This window comes from Platalea leucorodia (genome assembly GCF_965183815.1).
Source record: "Platalea leucorodia genome assembly, chromosome: 22".
Classification (NCBI taxonomy): Eukaryota; Metazoa; Chordata; class Aves; order Pelecaniformes; family Threskiornithidae; genus Platalea; species Platalea leucorodia.
Window position 1 is genome coordinate 3,766,093 of NC_138844.1, and position 12,204 is coordinate 3,778,296.

Below are 12,204 nucleotides of genomic sequence, written 5' to 3' on the forward strand. Positions count from 1 at the left end.
GTGTCTTTAAAATTAAAAGGCAATTCTGTTTTTTGTTTAACTTGCTCTCTGAGTCCTGAGTTCAGGTTTTCATATTGCCTGGGCAACTTGCCCAGATTATGCGAAAGAAAAACAAAATCTCTCTGATACTGGATGGGGGGAGACCCGGATTTCACAATTAAAGCTTTTTTTTTTTTTTTGTCTCTGTCAGACTGCCTCTTTGTGCAAACATCCCATTATTGTTTTTTAAACCACATTTCTTTTTATTTGACTGCAAACAGCAACTTTGCTCTGAAGAGTGACTTAACAGCAATGGGTATTTTTATCTCCAGCCACTTCGTTTTCCGGCTGAAGGCATTCTTGCTTGTAATTATTCAACTTTCCAGACTTTTGACTGGGGAGATGACAGTTAATCTTGCTTTGTGGCTTTTGCTTTTCTTTGTGACATCATATTGATAAAGCCTTCTCTACCTCAGATCATGCAATTGATCTGGTTTATTTATATCCAATGAGAATTCACAGGCACAAGAGAAAATTGTTGTTGAAGGAGGAGGCCTCATGTTGCTGTTTAGAGTTGGCCAAAAGACCCCGCCACTGGTGCGGACCAGCAAGTGGAAAACAGCAGGTTTTATTTTAATCTTGAGGGCTTCTGATTGGAAACAAAGGCTATAAAAGCGGAGCTCAGTAATATCTTTCTTATTTGTTCCAGCGCATAAGTACCATTCCCTGGGATGTTCTTAATACTAAAATTCTTAGTTTTTCCAGAGAGATTAGGTGTGAGTCTGTACTGTTAATATACGTGGAAGGTACTTGGGTATTTATTTTAAAAATCTGTGGTTCTTATGTATGTTCTTAACCTTTTTTTCATTAATATTAAAAAAAAAAAGCTTGTTTCCCAAATGTAGGTCATTATAAGCATACAGTCTTCCAAACTGCACGTGATAGCTGGCTTATCAATAAGTTTATCGTCCTGTACTTGCCTGTCACGTATCCTTAATTAAAGCTTTGAGAGTTACTTCTCATGTAAATCTCTTTCTAAATTGGTAAGCATCTGTCTTAGAACTGTAAAACGTTGAAAGGTGATAACAAAAGGCGCGTAGAGGATCTGTTACGCATAATAGGTATAACTTTTGGTAGACGTACATTTTTGATGCGGAAAATATTTCTAGGGCTCAGGGTGTTAGCTTGTATGTTGAGTACCTGCATTTTAAGTTACTCTGCTGAGGTTAGAAGCATAGATGATGTATTTCAGTTGCAAAATGAAGTGTATATAGATTTTATTCTAGCAAGTTTGGTTTTTTGGGTTTTTTTCTAAAAGGCATTTGTAAGCACATGGATTCAAGAGTTGGCTGCACTCTTGATTCGTAGTGGGGGAGGAGAGGGGAAGTGGGAATTGCTATAATATTCACTTCCTTCAGGGTAGCTTTGCCTTTACAGCTTCTAATTCAAGAGCACCTTTGTGTACGTATCCTCTGCAAAACCTGTGTGTTGGGTAGGACGGAGCTTCGGAGGTGAAGGAGTTTGCGAGCAGTGGTTGCATAGTCAGCTGGGGGGAGGCTTGCATCTAACACAGAGGTTGTTATTTGTCCTTTACATGTCTGTTGAATTTAAGTCCGCGTGATCACCCGTAACCTCTTCTGTCTTCATTCCTTTTACAAGTTGTAGGAAAAAGGGAATGCGCCCAGGTGGGTTTGGGCGAGTGCCTCGTAGGAGGAGATCTGGAGAAGTAAGGAGGCCTTGCAGCAACTATAAAGAGCAGTCCCAGTGTGGTTTGGCACATGATGAAACTAGACAGTAGGTGCAGGAATTTGGATATAATGTCAGGGGTTTAAACTGTAATTCAGGGAATATAAATACGCAAGGTAGATGTGTGTGTCACCGAGCGGTGCTGGGAGGGATCGAAGGCAGAGGTTTCTCCCCCTGAAACTCTTTATCACAAAGATTTCGGAGAGCAAAAACTTCCCGTGTTCATTTTGGGCTTATTTTTTTAAGGTGTTGCACAAAATCATGTGGTTAGAAACCCAGTTCTCCTTTCAAGGTCTGGTTGTAAAATTGGGTTTTAAAAGCAGCTGGTCTTGAATAAGTCAGCATGCTGAAGGATTGTGTTCAGGAGTGTCACGACCCGCTAGCTGCGCTGGGGTATAGTGTGACTGGGCGCGTTCCTCGTGCCTCTTCTGACATCCCATCGTTGCCTCGACCTTATTCCTGCTCTTCCCTTTCCTCCGTGTTTAAAAAGCAGTAAGAGTTTGAATGTTGGTGTAGTTGACGTGGGGTTGTGGGTGAAGCCACCTGAGTAGGCCTGGTGACTTTCCTCCCTTGGTGGCCTCGCGTGCACTCCTCGGGAAATGAGGGAAGATGAGTGAGTTGCGATTACCCTGTTTTTACCAGCTTACTAGAGCCTTTCATTTTTCCTCTGTTAATTAATGCTAACTGCTCTGGCAGCGCTCTAGTTTTAAAGCGAAAATCAGGAACATGCTTGTGGATTTTGAGCATTATCTTAAGACACGTTGTAGACGCCATGTTGGCCTTCCAGAAGAAGCTGCTTTTGGATCTTCCCAAGTGAAGTCTAGCACGAGGTGTCGTGCCGCGGCTGTCGAAGGCAGGGCTGGAGCTTGTACTGCAGCACGCACGCTGCGGTGGTGGAACTGGAGCAGTAATCCCGTTAATCTGACAGTTGTCTACCAGCAGGACTTCTCCAGGAGGAGAAGCCTCTTGGTCACGTGCGTGTCAACTCAAGTGCTGGGAGTTGTAGACCCTTGGTGGAGAAACACCAAAAAAGGGACCCGTGGGTGCTCACGTCAATCTGCTAATGTTGATGGGTGATAGCATTTTGGGTAGAGCTTGCCAGCATGGTTTGAGTCCCAGAGGCAGACACAAGATTCAGGATAATTCTTGGAATTACTGTCAAAATTATCAGAACGCTCTGAAAGTTCCTCAGACCGTGTCCATGTGAACGACCTTTCCTTTTCTTTATTCCTCCTTCCTATGGTCACCTCAGAGAGATGCCTTACCATCCTCTCCCCTCCAGTTCCCAGTTAAGAAGGAATTACTGATGAGTGTAATATGGCTTTAATAACAACCAAAACTTAGAAACAGAGGGGAGGGACCATGCTTACAAATGTTCCTTAATGTTTTTTCCAAGGGTCGTCCATAAGGGTAGAGATCTAATTCAGTGTTAGAAAAACCAGTGCTGTCTAACGCGCAGATAGTTTATAAGGACCTAAATAAAATAAAAAAAATACACCCAATAACTTCTGGAGGTCATCTTTAAGCTACTAGAACAAAGCCTTATTCTTGAGAGGCTTTCCAGGCTTCCAAAGTATTTTAAATGCTGCCCAGCCAATTAAAAGTGAAGCCAAGGAGGGTTGCAGTACCTTAGTAGGAGGATTTTCTTCTTAAAGTGAGTTTGCTAACCCGGAGGAAAAGGCAGTATGAAAGTTTCGCTTCCGTTTTCCACTTCTGTTAATTTAACTAAAGTTGATGACCTACAAATTTACTCTGAAATACTCTTCAGCCTAGGTAAACTCCTACATGGCTGCAGTGCAGTGCAGATATGTCCATGAAGAATCACTGCGTTCAGCACCAAGTGCAGGTTTGTCTGCTTTTTTTGCAGCATGGGTATTTCCTAAGCTGCTCTCGATATCTTGCAGTGCTGTGGTGGTAATTGTGGTGAAGAGCGCTGATCCGAGAGTCTTCCTTTGGAAGACAGACCAGCGTGTTTCTGCAGAACTGAGAGCGCCTGTTAGGCACAGTCATTCCAAGCGTGCGTGCCTCTGCAGTGAAGGTCTTGGTAGGAGGCTGGAGTCGGGGAAGTCCTTTATTCTGAGTTTTCCTCCCTCCTCTCCCAAGGGTGTCTTAGCTACAAGTGGAAAGTTCCCTGCAAGTTCCTTTTTTTTCTTTCCTTCCTGAATAGTCATGTTCAGTCTTTATTTGTGGACCCAACTGGTGACTAAAAGCCACTTTCAGTGAGCGTGCATTAAATTTTTAGGCATGCGGTGTCCTTTTTTCAGTAAGGACAAGGTACAGCTGAGGACCAAATATGCTAAGTTCTGTCAGCAGGGGACTTCTGAAGTCTGAACCCACCTCTAGTGGCTCTGTACTTCTCTTGGAATAGTGTCAATTTTTTTTGTCAGTCCCTCTGTGAGCGTATCCTTTCTTCCCTGTCGTCTTCCTCTGTGTCACCTAACTGGGTTTGGCGAGAGTGAGCTAGCGAGACTGCAGATGGTCTGGATCGTAGACCCGGTGAGGGACCTGCCAGTTGGCCAACGTACACGCTCATTGGAAACCAAGCAGAGCGAACCACTTTGAGCTTGTCCTGTGGGCCTTCCCTCCATGGGGATGTGGATTTGTTTCTCTAACTCATCTCTGACTTTTCACAAAAATTCAGTTTTTAGCACTTAGTGTTTTTCAGCCTTAATGTCTGTCTGTGGTCCCTGTTATGGGGAAGCACCTGGTGTGATGCTGGGGAGCAACTGTGGTGCAGCTGACTGAGGCTAGAAACAAAACTGGCTGTTAAATTTTGCTCGTTCAACATAATCAAACTTCAGATAGTCCTCACTTTTCCTCTGAAGTGGTATATTAATTTGGTCATTGGGGTGCGTTAATGAACAGCTACAACAAGCTTATGCAAATCTATGTGAAATTAGATCTCTCAGGCAAGAGATCAGGACAAGTTCTTATTATTAAATTGACAATGAAATAGATTATGAAGGTGCTAGATAAATTTTGCAGCAAAAGGAAAATAAAATAACTGTTGCACTGGTAGCGCAGCCAGTGCGGTGGGTGAATGTGAATGCAGGTTAAAAAAAAAAAAGTTAAAAACCAGACACTTCTAGCGGTAAAGAAAGTAGGTGAGTGACCAGAAATGTGAAGGTGATGGAGGGGGAAAGGTTGCAACATAGATGAATGAAAGGTCTTTGGTTATTTCTCTTAACTTGTTTGATCTAGTTGAGTTAAGGCATGGCTTGCTATTACAGTGAGAGGGTAGAACTGCTCGGTCATGGTGCGCGTGTGGGTTAATCTTTATCCACGTTCTTGAAAGAGAAATGGGAATTGCCAACACTGGAAATCACCCGGCTTATTCAGAAATATACTTCTGGGGAAAGTAGGTTTCATATGCACCAGGGAAACGGCTTTCTTCAAATCCAAGGCTTTCAGGGTGGGCTTGCCGGTGGGTGTGGGGTGGTGGGGTTTCTTCAGCCACTGGGAGTTTAAGCATATGGAGATTTGTTCCCCACAAGCACTGTCTCTGTTACATGTTATAGTTCTAATTTGTCATTTTTAACGCAGTTAAAATGGCAGTAGAAGCAGTGAAAACTCTTTTATAGACGTAGCTCAAGGATTTTGAAGATGAAGGTGGTGAGCTGCTGGCATTGAGGAATGGGTGTAACCAGGGCCAGACCTTCCGTGCTGGTGTGCTGGGTGGACGGACTGAAAGATGAGGATAGTAGGTACAGGCAGGCACAAGTATGGGAGATCCCGAGGACCGGCTTGCGTGTTGCTACTTCTCTTTTTACCTGCCTGGTGCCTGGACGGCCCCGCTGAGCACGAGGCTGGTGGTTGCAGAGGGGGGATGCTGTGCTGAACGTGAAGCTTGCGTGGCTTTACCAAGAGTCGATAAGTCTCGCTGCTGTTGTCCATCTTGTTTGTTTTTATTTTCTCTAAGTGCAAAGCCTAACTTTTCTCTTTTTCCTTCCCTTTTGCAGGCTGCCCTCGGGAGAGGCAGTGGGAGGCAGTGGAGCTGGCCTCGGCACCGGGAGAGGCTGGACTTCCCGTCTCTCTGTGCTGAATGGCTGCGATGGCGCCCGCTCTCACTGACGCAGCAGCTGAAGCTCACCACATCCGATTCAAGCTGGCTCCCCCGTCCTCCACCTTGTCGCCTGGCAGTGCCGAGAGCAACGGCAACGCCAACAACATCCTCCTGGCTGCCAACGGCACCAAAAGGAAAGCCATTGCTCCGGAGGATCCCAGTTTAGATTTCCGAAACAACCCTACAAAGGAAGAGCTGGGCAAGCTGCAGCCACTAGTGGCCTCTTATCTCTGCTCGGATGTAACATCTGTTTCTTCAAAAGAGCCTCTGAAGCTGCAAGGAGTCTTCAACAAGCAGACAGTCCTTAAATCTCACTCTCTCTTATCTCAGTCCTTCTTGAAAACAAGTGATCTGTTGGGGAGGCAACCAGTGTTGGAATTCACTTTGGAGAATCTAAAAACAATGAGTACTAATAGCCAGCCACGTCTCCCGCAAGCACCTGTGAATGGCTTGGCCAAGAAATTGGCCAAAAGTACCAATTCAGACCATGAAAACTCTACTTCTCTGAATGGTGGGAAGTGTGCTCCTCCTTCTGCTGCCCTCCAGGGTGTTGACTATAATGTAGGAGGTTCTGAATTGGGGGACTTGAAGACCGGGTTGACCAATTGCACTCTTCCACATAGAAGCCTTGATGCAGAGCACACAACTCCATTTAGCAATAATAGCACTGCAAATAAATCTGCCCTTAATTCCACAGAGCAACAGCGGGTGCTCGAGGGTGGCAGCGGAGAGATTAGGTTACCCGGTGTTGCTAGTCGCTCCGACTTTGGGAGCAGTAAGTTGGAGGAGCAGAAACCTTCTCTGTTGACCGGTCACCACAGTGCTCTCGACTCCGAGATGAGGACGAGGGCATTGCTGCGACGGCAGGCAGACATTGAGAACCGTGCCCGCAGGCTGCAGAAACGCTTGCAGGTGGTGCAGGCAAAGCAGGTGGAGAGGCACATCCAGCAGCAGTTGGGTGGCTTCTTGGAGAAAACTCTGAGCAAGCTTCCAACTTTGGACCCCCTGAGGCATCGGAGCCAGCTGATGTTGACCAGGAAAGCAGAAGCAGCCTTGAGGAAAGCTGCGAGTGAGACAGTTACTTCAGAAGGCCTAAGCAGCTTCTTGAAGAGCGATTCCATAGCAGAAGAACTGGAGAGATTCACGGCCAGTGGTATGGCCAACTTGAGATCCAGCGAACAAGCGTTTGACTCGGATGTCACTGACAGCAGCTCGGGAGGAGAGTCTGACATTGAAGAAGAGGAACTGACCAAAGCAGACCCAGAACAACCCCACGTACCGCTGTAAGTAGCATTAACGCTTTGCTTACCTCTGGGGGGGGAGCGAGGTGAAAGGTGGCAGATGGAAAATCTGGATTTTGTAGGAACGCTTTTCTCTTTTGGTGGGCTTAGGTCGGAGAAGTAGTTGTTAAAACTAGCGTGGTGTGATTCGCAGCACACTCCCTAGTTCGGGCAGCACATGCAACATTGAAGATGAAGTTCTTCATGCATACGGTAGTCATTGGTGTTCTTGTGGAGCAGCAAGTCTTGGAAGTGCTGGCTGGAGTGGTGCAAGCATGCTGCAGATACAAACCTGAAATACCGTCAGCGGTTCTCTCCATGATGCGTCGGACCTGTCCCCTGAAATGAAATATTTGTCTTTTTACAATGGGAATCTTTGTTATAAAGTAAGGCCAGTCTGAATCTTTGTAGCTGACACCATAATTGGGACCGGGGAATATTTTTTTTGTGTGTGTGTGATAAATGAACTGCCTGGAAAAAAAAAAAAAAACAAACTCTGAAAGGATTTGGTCCAAGTGCCAGTGGAAGTCTGAAGTGAGTGTGTTCTCCTCTTGTAGCTCTGGGAAATGCTGTTGGGAATTTTCTTCTTGCCTGTGAGTTGCATTAAATGATGACAACAGCTTCATAATCATGTTGTTAACTGGGTTCTGTTTGCCTAAGTGTTAGGTGTCAGTTTGTGTGTGGAGGAGGAGGATCCTCATCGAGGGAAAAGGTCTTGAGACAGGTCAAGGAAGAAGGGAAATTCTTCTTCCAAAGACAAGCGTTTTCCCTAGGAGTGCATATCGCAGTATTCAAACAAATCTCTTAAAAGGCCATATTCTGTGTCTAGTCTGTGTAAAATCTTGCTTGCATCAGTGGATGATCTCTTCCACCCTGATGGACCTATTGAACTTAAACCTCAGTCTGTGAAGTATAGCTACAGTCGACAAAAAGCTCCCTGCAGCAGTCACAGGGGTCCTGTTGGGAGTGCGTGTGGCTTTCCCGTCAAGGCTGGAGATAGTCACCGGGACTTTTGCATACCTGCGCTGTTCTGGGTTTGTTCAGCTCTCTGTGGAGAAATAACTGAATGTATTTTGATACCTGTTGTCCAAAGTAACGTCAATGGCTGGTCGAGTGCTGTGTGACACAAATTTTGCTGAACTAGGTAGGTGGATGTGAACAGTGTGTGTACTTGGTAACTTCAGCGTCCTCCAAAAACATGCTCATATGGATGAGTGCTGATAAACAGATGTTACAGCTCTTGGATATTAAATTCCGGCTAAATGTCACATCATGTTTTGAGATGTTAGCATAGGATGAATTTCTGTATGTGAAGTCTTAAACGTGGCATGAGTTCGGCTTTCTCCCGGCACAAAGCTAGTAGCTGAGCATGTGATCCCTGCTGGCTGGACATAAAGGCGTTCTTGTGCTGCTAGAGAAGAGAGTTTAAACTTTGTTCCTATTTTATAATGTCCACGAACTTACTGTTGGGATTAGTAGTAAAATTGCATTTATAAGGATTGTAATTGTTATTAGAGGAGACATTTGATTAAAATTCTGTCCAAAGTAATATTAAATTTCCCATATTGTGGGTTTCATAGATTCACGTGTTGTCTGGCAAAGTGAAATTTCTTTGCCACTCATCGTAATCCCAAGAGGAAGCGCGGTATTCAGAGACACGATGCGTGAAATTCTTTGCTGACTTTTCTGCCCTTTGTGTTACTCATGCCTTTACATTCCCCAACCTCCCGAGTACTCTTAAAAAGCCAAAGATTTCAAAGCTAATAAAAAGAACGATCCTTGTCTATAGGTTCAGAAGCTGGTGTGTATGCGTACTGGCATCTAGGCCAGGCCCACCAAACCTAGTTTAAAGTTTATGCCTGTGGGTATTTAGTAATTAGCCTTCCCAGCATTGACTGTCCTGTTGGCACGAGCGCTTTGACATTGGGTCTCCCGAGCTCTGGCCTTACCGAAGTTGAGGCTGAATGCACATTTGTGCTTGTGAGCGAAACTCCTGAAGTCAACCTTAAGAGCTGGTACAAGCATCTGAGTACTTCTAAGTATCGTTCTTTTCAAAGTAGTGCTAAGAGACAGGAAGGGGAAGAGCTGACTTTTCCACTGGGAAGCCGCCTTGGGCCAGCTTATTGTACAGAACTGTTGTTTTACGTTTGTGTGAGCACAGAAAAGCGAAGGCTTTTTGCAGGGTTGCTCAAGCGGATTGGATCCATGGCTGGATTTTGCAGCTTGCTGAGTTTACTTATTAGAGGGAAGACTTTTACCCTGATTATCTTAATTTCCACAGTGAGACGGCATATCTTAATGAGTGTAAAAACGTCTGTCTCATCCCTCAATCAGCATCCCTTGGCTATGTGTTGTTCCTGGGTGCCCCTGCCTTCCCCCAAGAAACTGTTTGCTTGCTTCTAGATCTTTAGTGAGAGCTACGCTACAAACGCTGGGTCTGGTGGCTTGCTTGCAGTAAGTGGCCATGTCACTGACTGCCTCTGGGATTCAAGTAGAAGCATGCAAAAGAAACAAAAGACGCGTTTACATCATGCTTAGATAAGAGCTGACCTTTGAATTCTTCTGGCATGGTGGCATTCTGGAATCGGTATCTGGTCAAGGACAGACTTCGAAACGTTTGTGCTGTTGTGGCCTGCCCGATCCTGGCTGTAGAGCAGCATCTCCCTGAGGAATCGCATCTTTCCAGTAGCGTTGGGGAGCTATCGGGACTTGGTAGGTCCTTCTAAAGCGCTCGTAGACCTGCTGCCCAGGAAGGTGCTGTCATTCAGGTGCATAACCAGGCCATCGTGTAATGCATAAACAAAGCAGGGAGGTATTCGTTACACCTTTGCTGGGAAGCCCTGCCAGCTATGGGCTTGGTTTAACAAGGCGCTCTTGATTCTTATGCAGCTGATGGAGAAAGACAGCGTGTGCAGGCAGGGCTGGTTCGTGATGCCTTCTTAGGTTTATGTGGATCAAGGACCACCATGTCGCATTTGATGTGCTCTCAGATTAAATTAAATACACAACTCTTTGCTTCACAGCTAAGATATTCTTACGTGTCGCTTCGAAAGTGTGTGCGGTGGCAGAGTTAGGAGCTAGAGAAGCTTTGCCTCTGCTTGGTGGTGGTGAAGGCAGGTTGGAGCCTCCCCTGCGGAGAATCGCACCGAACTTCTTCGGCTGGGTGTGACCCTAGGCAGCAGCCGTCGGCGACTGCGAAACCCGTGCTACTTTGAACGAGCCCGCATGCTGTTGTCAGCTCGGTAGGATCAGGAACTGCTGTTTGTGAAAGGTCGCTCGGAGCAGGGCATGCGAATTCCTCCCAGTGCTGGAGGGCTGCTGGCTGGGCTCTGGCTTCTGTGGCCAAGCGATGGTTTAGCAAGTAATCAAAGTCCTGGTGGTTCTGTGGCCCTGTACTAATACGTAGAAGTAGGAAATAGTTCATGTGGCTTGTGCGTCTTGCTTTTCTCAGGCTGGTTGGTTTCTTTGGTTGTCTTGTATTTCACTGTAGACTAGTTTCATCAGAATTCGTCAATTATTTTCATCTGCTTAGTTACCTGTGTGCAGCAGCGCCGTAGTCATTAAGCTGGTGAGTAGTATGTGATTTAGTCTCTGCAATCCCCAACTTCAGCCTGTGTACCATGGAAAAACTTTCTGAAGAGGTGGTGAAAACAAATATTTAATTGGAACTTATCTTTTAGCTCAGGTTTCTTATCTGGAAAGTCACTGCTTTGATGGCAGTTACATCAAGCTGCTGAGAGTGAACTGCAGTTCCTGGTGACTAACTTCTCGCACCACCTTTTACGAGGGTCAGACGGTACCTACAGCGTGTTCGGTTGTGGTTGTTCCAGCGCCTGTGGCCATGATGCCTAAGCACACTTTAATTATCCCCATTTACTGGTGGGAAATCCGAGCACCTTCTGCGCTTTGGTGTTGCAGTGAATTATTTCACAGCCTTGGAGCCTGCGTGTTGACTCCTCCCTGCGCTGTGTCACATCGTGCTGCCCGGATTTCAGAATTGCTGGACTTGGAGTAGTAATGAAGATTTCTCACCAATACGGGCTTTTGTCAGCACTCATTTCAAAGTCCTGTGTCGGAGAGAGATGCGTGTGGCGCCTGCATCAGGGGTTTTTTGAGGGGTAGTTGCAGTTGGTGCATCAGTTGGCTGAGAAATAGGATGTAGAAATTCTGTTTTTTTTCTCCCTTGATTATGTTTTTCAAGCGAGAGCATGATAAGGAAGCCTGTGTGTCAAGGGCTGTTAAATAGCATTTCTCAAATCTGTGACTTCACGGAGCTGTAATTCAGATGGCAAATCCCACGCTGTGGGGACTAAGGAACCTTTTCCTACTGGTCATAAACATGTTTCACCAAATTTGATTTATGCAAAGCAATCTTAAAAGTTTGTCTCTACATTTTATGACTTTTTCAGTTATCTGCTTGGCTTTTTGCGGTGTTTTTCTTGTTCTTGACTTCTAGCTGTGGTTGTAGGTACCACCTACAGCACGGTGCCTGACCTTCTAGTTTTCAGCTATTTATGGAAACTTGTATGTGTTTTACCTGCATTGCTTGTAACCCACGTGCTGCTCAGCAGCAGTATGTTGGTCAAGAGAGATGTCCCTCAAGCATCTTTCATTTGGGAAGAGAGAAAGAGAGCAAATCCTGAGCGTGTTCTTGCATTGCATTTGAAAGCAGAACAGCAGAGAGGCTGTTCATTGTGCAAAAATGCTTAATCAGGTATCCAGAGTAAGTAGGACACTCTGCAAGTCCCTCTTGCTTTTAAGAAGAGGGTAAATGAGAACACTGCTGGAGAAGGATCTTACGAAAAACGATGCAGTTATTTCTCCAAGAAATGTTGCTTATAGTACACTTTTTATAGATACAATGGATGTCTATAAGTTGTTTCTGACTTTTATTTGAGCCTTGATCCTAATGCAGACCTTATTGGAGCGTGGAAGGGAGGTTGGGCGTTTTCGGTGTAGGTACTCGCGTTGCCGTCCACAGAACTTGGTTAAGGCAGCGGTGTTGGCTTTCATCCTACAGGGAGTTTGATGCATTGGTTTAAATTTCTCTTTCTGGGCTGAAGTCGCGGTTGTTTCGGGGGGAGCAGAAGGGAACCAGCACTCGGTGTTGGGTCACGTACGTGAAGAGTAACGGCG

General features: G+C 45.6%; 1 protein-coding gene across 4 annotated transcripts in view; it reads left to right on the forward strand.

Annotated features, from left to right (window-relative positions):
• KANSL1 (KAT8 regulatory NSL complex subunit 1) overlaps positions 1–12,204 on the forward strand; it is a 92,067-nt gene that overhangs the window by 4,519 nt on the left and 75,344 nt on the right. For all 4 annotated transcript variants that reach the window (XM_082331932.1, XM_082331934.1, XM_082331935.1 and 1 more), the window contains one exon: positions 5,685–7,071. In XM_082331932.1, coding sequence (XP_082188058.1) covers positions 5,768–7,071 — 1,304 coding nt within the window. In that variant the 5' untranslated portion in view covers positions 5,685–5,767. The remainder of the gene's footprint in view (positions 1–5,684; positions 7,072–12,204) is intronic.